The sequence below is a fragment of the Nymphaea colorata genome, unplaced genomic scaffold (assembly GCF_008831285.2).
Source record: "Nymphaea colorata isolate Beijing-Zhang1983 unplaced genomic scaffold, ASM883128v2 scaffold0755, whole genome shotgun sequence".
NCBI classification, from domain to species: Eukaryota; Viridiplantae; Streptophyta; class Magnoliopsida; order Nymphaeales; family Nymphaeaceae; genus Nymphaea; species Nymphaea colorata.
In genome coordinates, this window is record NW_022205261.1 from 764 (window position 1) to 12843 (window position 12080).

Here is a 12080-nt window from a genome sequence, read left to right on the forward strand (position 1 = left end):
ATTGCGAGCACTGGCCGATGCAGGAGGAGGTGGCGATTCCACTCGAATTGACCTGGCCGATGGGGAAGTAGCCGCCGTAGCACTGCGTGCAGTAGATGGACGAGTTGCAGGCGAGGCAGTAATCGATGGTGGAGTCGCAGAACACGCATCTGCCTGCTGCAGGATTGAGGTAGGGGGCAAGCGAGTGGTTGGTTCCTTTGTAGGGGACGACCACGCAGGACTCGCAATAGTTGTACTGGCTGCTGCACTGGCAGAGGGGGGCGCAGGGCAGGCACAGGAAGTATTACAGGTAGAACCCTTGGATGCACTGCAGACAAGTGCCGGTGTTGCTGTTCACATTCACGCAGTTATCAGTCCACACAGGCTCTGGCTGGCAAGAAGCGAGCGCCATAAGACAGGCAAGGGTGATTTGGATTAGTAGAGGGTTGCTATCGGTTCGCCACATTATTAATATCACCATTAATCCACCCACTTCCCTTCTTTCCCTCTTTGTCCGTTCGATCACTCAATTTTCTTTTCTCCTTATCGGTGCGATAGAACTAACAATAATTTCTTTCATGACAATGAACCGTATGGCCTTTAACAACTACCAGTCCATGAACATGGTCCATCGCACCAAGGAGGGCTCCGAGCTTTGGCTCGGCGACTACTATGCCGCCTCCAACGTCTCACTTCTCAAATCTAAGAACATACGCGCAGGTAATACACCGGCTATCTAGTCCTCACCTCCGCTGCCATGCTGAACATCAATTACTCCAAGGAACACAGTATCAGTCATAAGATAATCAACGCCTTCGATATCCCTTCCTACCGAATGACCCCTCACTTCGAATAGGCCTACCGTTTTATAGATGACCATTTGAGACAGGGCAACAACATTCTCGTTCACTGCGCAGCCGGTATCTCCAGAGTACTCTTTCAACCATACAGTCAACTACATTCGTGCTTGTTTTTTTGATGCGTGGCTAGAAGATGGGATTCAAGCAGGCGATGGACTATGTCCGTGCCAAGCGAAGCATCATCTGTCCCAACTACGGGTTCCAGAACTAGCTGAAACGCTACGAGACCAACCTGCGCAAGGAGAGAGGCACTGAGCCGCCCCAGGAGAAGACCTTTAGTAATTTTTCGGAGAAGAAGGTTGTACTTGATTTTTTGAATGAAGATAGAAAAACCCCCAAAAAAGAAGAAAAGATGAGCACCACCCTTGGAGGCAGCGGCCTGAAGTACACCAACAACTACACGAGCGGCCTGGGAGGCACGCTCAACGATAACAACTCCTTCCTCCGCGGAAAATCAGTGAACTACGCGCCGAGACGCAACCAGTAGACTCCTCCGGACCGCGGCGTGAGCAAGGTGACGAAGCAATACCTGAGTTTCAAGCTGTAGACTCCCAAGATCGTCACCATTAAGAAATGATTTATCGTATCATCTTCCCCTATGCTTGCGAGGTTTATACGGAGATGGCTAGCAAAGCTCCCGCTTGCTTTATAATAATATCCCTCCAATGGACTACAAGCAAAAGTCAGAGTAATTCCGCATCGAAATTCGCCGCAAGGACCTCAACAAGAAGATGGCAGCCATGCGAGCACGACAGGCCGAGTCGTCGTCCCCCCTTTAAAACCCACAGCAAACCATCGAACGCATCTCCAGCATCCTCGCGTCGGGAAACGCCATCAGCATATACAGCAACATCACGGAAATAAAGATGGGACTGCAGGACGCGCAAGTGGTGGCCCTGCTCAAGGCCAATTTCTAAACATTCTACAAGTGCATTGTCGAGGTGGATTCGCTGCTGGGGAAGGAGAAGGGCAAAGAGGAAGTCGAAAGAATCTACAACGAGCTAGCCACCATCCTCATCAATATCACCTCCGAAGAGTTCATCAATTTCGCCCAAGAGATCACCGAGGACATCGCCACTCCCTGATCGCCAACATCAGGCGGCCCTAGCGCGAGACCAGCACTCTGTGGGTGATTTCCAACCTGCTCTACCGCCACAACCTGCTCTCGCGGCACTTCATGGCCATGCTCGCCAAGTGGGGCGCCATCCCCTACCTCAAGGAAAGGACCAACCTCGCCTTCGCCTCAGAGACAGAAATGACCATCTTCTACTACTTCGTCGGAGCCTTCGCCGCCAATTTGGACGCTTTGACCTTCGCAGAGTATCGGGAAGCGCTGAACGTGCTCGAAGCCTTGGCGCAGCTGCAGATAGAGGAGCTGTACTGGTACCTGCTGGACGGGCTGATCGAGCACGCCTCCTCTTTCAACCACTTCAAATACTAGATCTTGGCAAGCAAGGTGCTGCTGAAGTGCGAGGGCTACTGCAAGGCCAAGAAGAGCAGGTTCGTCATCAAGTACCTCGAGCTGGTCTCCCACTTCCTGCAGGGCGAGAGCCAGGAGATCCACAGGACCAGCGAGTAGAACAGGAAGAAGGCCTTCGCGGAGCAATACTAGCGCCTCAAAAACTACAAGATCATCAAGAATCTTTAGTTCTGCCTGGAGAACCGGTCCCCCGAGGTGAAGAGACACCTCTTCGAGATCGGGTACATGCTGGTCGCCATGTACATGAACCAAATATCCTTCATCGATGAGTACTTCTACCTCACCCTCGCCGAGGAGGTCAAGAGCGTCGAAAAGTACGAGGAAAGGACGGTCGTGTGGTTCTTGACTTACTTCAAAACGCTGGTCAGTTCTCTCCTCCTGGATGGCAGCATCAACAGGAGCAAGCTGTACTCTGGGATCTTCATCTAGTTTGTGGAGAGCACTGGCCTTTTCGACAGGCTCAACTACCTCATGCAGCATTTCAGCAGATCGCAGGAACTGCTCAACGTTTGCATGGACGTGGTTGCCTTCCTGCTGGAGTACGACATCCCGTCCGTGAATGCCGCCCTCAGAAGGGCCAGGATGGTACCCACGCTCGAAAAACTGGAAATCGAGGATATGGGCATCAACAATAAGAGGGATCGGCTGCTGGATGTGCTCGGAGATTAGAGATTGTGAACATTGATGGTGTGTTATGTGTTACGTGTTATGTGTTATGTTTTATGTGAAAAAAGGGATTATTGCATTGATGATTATGGTTTGGTATGGTAAAACTCAGGAATGGGTGATATCATGGGTATCAACAGCAGTGCAAAAGGTATGACTATTCTGATTGCCAATGACCCGATTTCTCTTATTGCTATCCTCCATTTCTATCTTCTCGGTCTTGAAGCGCTGCTCCTGGTACAATTTGGACAGCCTCTGCTGCATCTGCAATTTGCTTTTAATTTGCTCCTTCCGAATGTTGCGGATCACATTCAGGTTCTTGCATTACATTTTTGCTATTGTCTTTGATTAGTTCTTCACCAGGAGAGGAAGCGGGTCTTTCCTTTTCTGGGATAGGCGCGCACTGATATGGGCGGATCTGTTCTGGTTGGCCGACAGCACCTTGTCCGCCTTGAGACTGACCCGATTGTTGTGCTATGTCTGGTAGCGCATTATCCTATTCTTGATCTGCATCGACCTCTCGTAGTCCCTCAGCAGGCTCTTCTTGCTCAGTTCCGAGCTCATCGATTTCACTCTGCCTTTCAGCCGCTCATTCTCCATGTGATGCATGATCGATTTGGATTTGGACGAGGAGATGCGACTGAGAGGCGAGGCGTTGATGGGCGGCGGGGTGTGCGAGGATTTGAAATTGATGAAAGATTTTATATTTTCTAATTTTCTTACTATTTTTTCATTCATTTTGGCCAGCTCTAAGCTCTTGGTATGCTGTCTCTTCTCGAACATCTGCAGGTTCATCCTGACAAGTTCCAGCTTCTCGAAGGCCTAGCTGCTTTCCCGATGCGGACGCTTCTCTCTGATGGTCTAGAGCTTCTTTTGGTGGTAGTGGTAGTCGCTCTTGTGCTGGTAGAGCACGGATAGCGGAGCCACCCGCATATCGTTACGCCTCATAATAATAATAAAAGGAAAGAAAGGAAGGGCGGTGGGATGGGATGTATGATTGAACGTATAATGTAGGAAAGCAAACAGTATTAAGAGGAATGATAGACAATCCCCACCGTTCACTGTTTGCGAGCATATAATGATCATCCATTGGGCATTGATGATAATTATCGGATGGGATAGGCATAATAGAAGCAAAAGTAAAAGTAGAAGGCGCAGAGGTAGGCGGAGGAGCGAGTGGAGGCGATCAAGGGGACGCCCAAGAAGGTGAAGAACTGGTTCGTGCAGTTGAGCTTCTGGAAGAAGATCATCATCATCTTCACCCTCAACACGCTGATCCTGCTCATCCTCACCGACGCCATCATGCTCGTCCTCTTCGGCAAGATCTCCGACGATATCATCGCCATCAGCAACCAGGAAAAGGACCAGTTCAACACCGTCGCTAATACGCAGATCGTCGGAGCCACCGCCAAGATGACCCTCAGCAAAATGGACCTCTACGCCAACCTCCTCAACCAGCTCTGCAATACCTACTACTACTTCACCGCCAACCCGCAACTCTATACCAGTCTGGAAACAGCCTCGCCCCCCTTCCCGCAATTGACCTCCTCGTTTTCCAATGCTACCTATACCAAACCTGCCATCTTCTATCTCAATCCCCAGACCGCCTTCACGCCTCTGCCCTATATCGATTAGCTGATGGGCAAGTTGATCCAAACTCCTGTCGATATCCAATCGATAAAGAGAGTGAACGTTTTCGTAGTGAATAACGGTCAGTTGTCTGCCAGGACAGTCCCAGCGACAAGCCAATTCACCATCCCGTCCCTCAGTGCCATCACCAGCAGATTCGCCTCTATTCCTGTCAACAATTATACCGTCTCCACTCCCTACAATGACACCTTGACCACTTCCTCCACCTCTGACACGCTCATCGCTTTGAGGACAGTCCTCAACACCACCTCCACTCCCAACCTCACCATATACCTCTAGGTGTAGCTCATACAGCAGGCTGTCATGTCCACCCTGCAGAACATCTACTACTTTCCATCAGCGATCGTCATGATCACTCAAAGGATCGATAGCTCCTATGTCTACTTCACGCCTACGGTCGACCCTGCTATCTCCGCATTGATAAATCAATACTATCCGATCGGTACCAGTCGCATCACCATCAACGGCCAAGATTACGTGACAGCCTCAGTCGGCATTTCCAATCAGTACACCCTCGGAAAGTACAGTTCGGTCACGAACAGTTCCAACGATCCCATACGATGCATAGTCTTGGTGAAGACAGCATAGACCTAGAAACCGGCAATCGATATCCAAAGTTTCCTCTCTAACGAATCCAGTATCATAAAGGGCATAGTCTTTTGCTGGAGTTTCATCATTCTCCTATCGACGGTCGCTCTGGCTACTGTGGTCGGCAACTATATTTTTTCCAACCTGAAGATGTTATCGACTAAAATGGAATAATACATTAAAGATCCGAGCAAGTTCCACCTCATCGTGATCTAGTTGAAGGAACTGGAACTGAAGGGAATTTTGAAGAAATTGAGTGATAACCTGATCGGCATCATCGAGAAGATATAAGTGAGGAAAAGATAACGCAAGGATAGGATCAACCAGAACTACCATCCTCTCAGTGTCGGCGAGCCCAAGTTCCAGGAAAGACAGCAACTCAACGACTACGAGATCATCGAAGAGATCAAGGAAGAAGTGAGACTGAAAGTGGAAGCCATGAAGAAAGAAGCAGAAGAGAAGGAAAAAGCAGAAAAGGAAAAACAGTAAAAAGAAAGAATCGAAAAATAGAGACTATAGAAATAGAAACCCAAAGAACCAACCAAACCCTCAGAGCCGCAATAACCGTAAAAAAAGAACAACTGACCCTCCTTTCCCTGATTTTAGCATTCCTTATCACATACACTTGACCCGTCACCATTATAATATCAAAAAGGAGCTGTTATATATAATTCATGTATTCCCAAAGCACCAAAAGCCAAAAACTAATCCTCCCGCAATAACCCCAACGCAATTAAGTAATACCTCCATGACCCAGAAATCGAGATCAAGACTGCACGCCCTCTAGAAAACCCCAAGCGCAACAATCCACAATCCTTATATGTAATAACTGGACAACAGATCCACCTCCAAGAAGCGCAAGGAGCTGCCGACCGCCTTCACTCCTCCGATCCTGTTGGACCAAAACAAGCAACTCCTCTCCGAGAACCACCAAATGGCAGTGATGATCCAGTAGAAAAACGCAGCCATCGACGCCCTGCAGGCCAAGCTGGACCACAAGATAGAATCAGAAATCAACATGTTTCGCGAGGTCTAAAACGAGAAGAAAAGACTCATCCAGGAAATACTGCAACACAAACAGAACACAGATCAACAGATCAACGCACTCACGCAGGAAATAACCACTCTCCAGGACGAGAAAAAATAATTGGAAAGAGTGTACCAAGTGGAAACGAAGAAACAGGAACTCGCAATCGAACAGTAGCGACAGAAAGAAATCGATCAGCTCCGATTGCAGCATCAGGTCGCCATCAACCTGCTCAAATCCGAAAATTCAAAATTGAAAGAAGAAATATAACGAAGGAACAATTAGACACAAATACGAGAACTGTAATCCAAGCAAAGATTGGCATAGGCCCACAGCAAGTGCGAGTCCCTGAGTGATTAGCTGAAACATCTGCAGCAGGTGAAGAGGCTGGAACACGCGTAGCAAAAAATGCACTTCGAGGGCCGCATCCAAAAACTGCATCTCGAGAACCGAAGGTAGAAGGAGCTCTTCTTCATGGAGCACGAATCGCAGGTGAAGAGGCTGGAGGAGGAGATAAAGAGACTGAGACGGACCGTTTAGGACCTCGAGAGCGCTAAGGAGGACCTGAAGGTGACTGTCGACATGGAGAAGGGATAACGCGAAGAGTACCAGTAGAAACTGCAGTACTAGGCTGAAGCCAATATCGCATTCATCAAGGAAGTCAACGTCAAGGAGAGGGAAAAACTGGAAACCTTGCTCAAGACAGAACTCACCATCCTAGAGACGTCGAACCAGCAAGGACTGCAGCACCTGCTGAGCGAGAACAAGAGAATGGCAGAACTCGTCGCCTTGAAACAGAGGGAAATCGAAAGATTGCTGAAGGAAATTGACGCCCTCAGGTAGGGAAGGTTACAGGAACTGTAGGCAAATTAGAATTTAATCAGATAGCTATAGTCTAAACTGCTCACTTCGCTACTTTAGGGCGAGACCGAAAACGAAGCACTGAAGGTCAAACTGGCAAGACTGAGAGAGGCCGATCTGACAGGCCTCAGGCAATACCACGAGCATCAAATCTAGCTCCTCTCCAGGAACTTGCAGGAAAAGGAAAACGCCCTCATATCTGCCCGCGAAAAGCACCAGGAGGAACTGAGACGGAAGATAGAGATGCGGAAGAGCTTCGACCTTGAAGCATTGAAATACAAGGGCCGAATCATATAGCTGCAAAACGAGGTGGAGGGCCTGAGGAACCGTCTCCACCAAAAGTAATAAAAATAGCAGCAAAAGGCATAGACCACCACGCAATAAGCAGAGCGCGAGAACGGCAACCGCGCAAAGATATAACAACTGAAGCTGGATGAATGCAAACACCTGCAGGCCATCATCACCGCCAAAGACGCAGAGATCTAGGAACTAGGCCAGCGACTGCAAATGCTCAAGGACAACCACGGACTGGAACGCTCAGGCTGGCAGAGCGAGCTGCAGGCCGAAAAGGAACAGCACGAACTGACCAAGACAGAGAGGGTCAAAAATTGCGAAGCCTACGAGGCGGAAATAGCCAAGCTGAAGGACCTGCTCAAGAAGGAAAAGGCATAGTTCGGAAGAGACCTGCAGATGCTGAAGGAGGAGCACAGAGGAGATTTCGACGCAGTGATGGTCGAGCTTTCCCTCCAGCGGGACCGGACCGAAGAGGACAAGCAGCGCCTGCTCCTCTAGCTCAAGAAGAAATAACTAGAGATCGAAAAACTGACCCACCAGCTGGCGAGCCGCTAGCAGGACATCCGGACCCTCCAGGCCAAATCCCATGAGGAAAAGATCAATTCCTTCAAGCAGGAAAGATAGCAACTGGAAAACTTCTATGCGATCAAGCTCAAATAGAGGTAGGCCTAGATCGAGGACCTCAAGGAGAGGATATAGGAATTGACTTCCGACCTTAGGGACGGAAGAGAGAACTACAATGACCTGGAGAGGAGGATGGAGCAGCTGATAGAGGCCCAGGCTGAGCTGAGAGAGGTGGAGAGGAGGGTGATGCATCTGGGCAAGGAGAACAACCTCACCAAGAACATGCAGGAAATCGTCAAGTGATCACTCTCTACCATCATATACTCCCAACATATCATCACTCATCCATCATACATCATCTGTTCATTAATGATAATGAATATACTAATCTTATGATTTGCTGTAGGTAGGTAGATGCAAATATCCTATGGATCAATAGTAGAGATTATCAGCTCCAATCTTGACCACGTCTTCAGGCTTGAAGTATATGCTAATGAAGGGCTTTCCGCTATCTTCCTTTTCGTACTCATCCATATAGTAAATCTTCTTGATGCCGGCCTGTTTGATGATCTTGGCGCAACTGAAGCAAGGATAATAGGTGGTGTACAGCCTGCACCCCTCCGTCTTGCCGATACCCACCTCGATAATCGCTGATTCCTCCGCGTGCAGGCACAGACACTGGTCCAGCTGCTTCCCCTCGTTGTTGTTGCATCGCTCGCAGCCCATCTTGTAACAGGAGGGGATTTCCTTCGGCGTACCGTTGTAACCGGTCGAAACCACTCTGTTCTCATCGTTCACGATCACCGCCCCCACCGAGGTCTTCATGCAGTTGGATCGTCGCCTTGCTATGTCCGCAATCTTCATGAAATACTGGTCCCAAGTCGGCCTGAAATACCGGATCACCTCCTTATCCTTCTTCCGCAATTCCCCCCTCAGCTCCTCCCTGTTTCCGCGGTTGAGGACCCTCACCCTCACGAACTCCAGGCACTCCTGGAATTCCTCTCGATGGAAGGGCTAATCCAGGGCCATTAGCTCGTTCACGGTTTCAAGCGTCTCCTATTTTCCTTTGAGGCGTTTGAAGTTGTTGAGCCGTTGCTGGAAGCTGGCATCGACCAGGACAACGTTGAGATAGTTTCGCTTCTTCAGTTCCAGCAGGATGTCCCTGTCCAGCTGCGGCGCAATCAGCACCGCCCGTGGAGTCTACCGGAAATGCTTGAAGCAGACCTCTCGGACGTACTTTTTTATTGACATATTGGAGGGCTTCAGCAGGGGATCTGCCCGAAAGATCGGAAGGCTGTAATCGGTATTGAGGAGGTCAGCTACGTCCTCAAGACCGCAGTACGGGAGGCCGATGAGCAGGATTCGCAAGACTTCGCTTTGGTCGGGAAGGCCCAGCATTTATATTATACCAAAACCATCTCACCAAACTCGTTGAAAGCCTCAATAACATATCCCTTGCATCCCTGCATCCCTTGTACCCCCGTCCCCATCCCATTCATATTGCATCCTTCATAAGCACTCCATCGCATCCCTCCATATATAAACTAATCATACGCTACCGTTCTTGCTTGGGTGTATTATGAGTGAGTTCTCGGAGTCCACATTGAAAAATTTCAAAACGATCATAATCGGTCGTACGAGCGTCGGCAAGAGTACTCTTCTGCTGCGTTATGTCGACGGCGACTACAACCCGCAGCGACCAACCGTCGGCGTGGACTACAGATTCAAGAAGGTGGTCCACGAGGGCAGCGAGTTCAACCTGGAGCTCTGGGATTCGGCCGGCCAGGAGAGGTACAGGACCATCGTTTACAACTACTTCACGCTGTCGAAGGCGGCAGTGGTGGTCTTTGACCTTACTGATGAATCCTCACTTGTGGATGCCAGGACTTGGATGCAGCAATTGGTCCTCCACTGCGGATCCGACATCCCTATCGTGCTGCTGGGCAACAAGAGCGACCTTATCCCCCGCGGCTAGCTACGACAATACCTGGCTTCGCTCCAACCTCGGCTCGACTAGTTGAAAAATGACTTCAATTGTCGTTTCTTTTCGGTTTCCGCCCTTTCCGGCGAGAACATAGAGTAAGCGTTCGGCTATTTGGTGAGCTAGATCCACTACCACAGCAAGATGAGGAGCAGCGTGGGCGAGTACCAGAAGCTGAAGCTGTCTAAAGGCAGGTTGGAACAGAGCGCAGCAGGGAGGCAGCAGCAGAAGAAGTGTTGCTGATACCTTATGGGAAATCGTTTGGGAAGGTTATTACCGTTGATTCCTTTGCCATGGTTTCTATCCTTCATTTTCTTGCCTTTCTTAGAATATTATAATTATAAATTGCATACAATGGGCAACTCCGCACAGAAAGAAAGCTAAAACCACAGCCAGCCACTTCCCAAGAGTCCAATCCTCATCCCCGCATCCCCGACTGCCCATGCTGAGTACCACCTGGCCTAAACGATCAAAACTCTCGAGAAAATGTAGCAGAGATCATCGGGGCTATCGTCCTTCCGATGATATACTAGACGGATGAGATGACATCAGTATCCACCGACATGCAAGTGGAGCAGAGTAGCGACAGTGAGGGCACCATCGATACCGACGAGGGAACGCAAAACGCCGCCAGTAATAAAGAGATTGAAAACGATGAGATGATGGTCTTCAGGAGGGGGGCATTAACTCCCAAAGAGGTTCGGTTCTTCCTCAGCCAAATCAAGACAGAGGGAAAATGATTTTTATATTATTTGCATTCATCAAGCCTAGTAAAGCTTGATGGTCTCCATTCTCTATAGTCATATCGTGGTGGGGATACACAAAGATGGTTACAGGTTTCATAAATGATTCATCCCATTGTTTTCTCCGAAGTTGCAAAGGGGGAGAACGGTTGCCGATATATAACTATTTTCATGTGATTGATATAAGTTCCAGTCCCTATCCCTCCTTTCCTTTCCTATGCTATCAAGGGTAACTTCCATAGCTTACCCCCTCTTCTCTCCTCAGGCTTGTATAATAATAATCTACACACCCATGAGCAACTACTCCTACCTCTTCAAGCTAATCGTGATTGGAGACACAAGTAACACACCTTCCACTCAGGCGTCGGCAAGAGCTGCATGCTGCTACAGTTCCTCGAGAAGAAGTTCAAGTTCGATCACGACACCACTATCGGAGTTGAGTTCGGATCCAAGATTATCACCATCGGGGAACGACCAATCAAACTTCAGATCTGGGACACAGTAACCCTCACTCCACTCAGGCCGGACAGTAGACCTTCAAGTCAATCACCCGCAGTTACTACCGGGGATCCATCGGCGTCGTCCTAGTGTACGATATTACCAACCGCGAGTCCTTCACTAACGTGGGCAAGTGGCTGGACGAGACCAAGGCCTACGCCAACGACAAAGTCACCGCTTTTCTCGTTGCCAACAAGACCGACCTCTAGGGCAAGTAACCCTCAAATAATTTAGACGTGCTGTTTCATACGACGAGGGGTTCAACTGCGCCAAGCGCAACGGGATGATGTTCATGTAATGCTCTGCGAAATCCGGGCAAAACATCGACGCAGTGTTCACGCACATCTCGGAGGCCATCCTGGGCAAGATCGACAGGGCGGAAATCGACCCCAAGAACGAGTCAATCGGCATAAAGCTGGGCACTCTGGAGGGGGACAGGAAGGACAAGAAGAAGGATAAGGAGTGCTGTCAGTGATATCTGTGCTTTGGGCAAGGGAATAATAATCATACTTAATACCCAAAAGATATAATAATTTAGCTTTTGTGATTGTAGATGTTCATTTGTAAGTAGGACTGCAGAACTGAGGTGGTATGTTGGCTGCGGTTATGTGTGTGTTTCTATTTCCAATAATTATATCCATAGTATTCTAAATTTTATTACCGATGCGTTCTCGCTAGTAGCTCAGCGCTCTCAAACTGCGGAGCACTCTTCACGAGCTGAAGCAGTTCTGCACCAGGCCTTCCCAACCGCGTCCCCTGCTCTAAGCCCCTCCCATCGGCATCACCCTCCTCTCGCTGCAGCCCTACCGCAATAAACGCAGGGTGGAACAGCGATCCAACCGAGAGAACATTGAAAATGAACTCAAAGTGGAGATCTTCAAGAAGATTA

General features: G+C 49.1%; 2 protein-coding genes and 1 pseudogene across 2 annotated transcripts; 2 read left to right on the forward strand and 1 right to left on the reverse strand.

Moving 5' to 3' along the window:
* Positions 1 to 8401: 8401 nt before the first annotated feature.
* Positions 8402 to 9498, reverse strand: LOC116245584 (deoxycytidylate deaminase-like). The gene is made up of 2 exons (XM_031617057.1): positions 9379 to 9498; positions 8402 to 8983 (listed from the first exon to the last, which is right to left on the reverse strand). Exons 1-2 carry the CDS (start codon positions 9496 to 9498, stop codon positions 8402 to 8404), a joined length of 702 nt encoding a protein of 233 aa, XP_031472917.1.
* A 50-nt stretch (positions 9499 to 9548) lies between these two features.
* Positions 9549 to 9944, forward strand: LOC116245585 (GTP-binding protein ryh1). The gene has a single exon (XM_031617058.1). It carries the CDS (start codon positions 9549 to 9551, stop codon positions 9942 to 9944), a length of 396 nt encoding a protein of 131 aa, XP_031472918.1.
* A 1041-nt stretch (positions 9945 to 10985) lies between these two features.
* LOC116245586 (uncharacterized) lies at positions 10986 to 11666 on the forward strand (annotated as a pseudogene).
* Positions 11667 to 12080: the final 414 nt, after the last annotated feature.

Bases quoted from the DNA above. Each gene is read 5' to 3' on its own strand.
- LOC116245585 (XM_031617058.1), top strand. From the start codon at position 9,549: ATGAGTGAGTTCTCGGAGTCCACATTGAAAAATTTCAAAACGATCATA.
- LOC116245584 (XM_031617057.1), bottom strand. From the start codon at position 9,498: ATGCGATGGAGTGCTTATGAAGGATGCAATATGAATGGGATGGGGACG. The intron at 8,984-9,378 runs GTATAATATAAA...GCCCTGGATTAG, and splicing joins AGTTTGGTGAGATGGTTTTG to CCCTTCCATCGAGAGGAATT.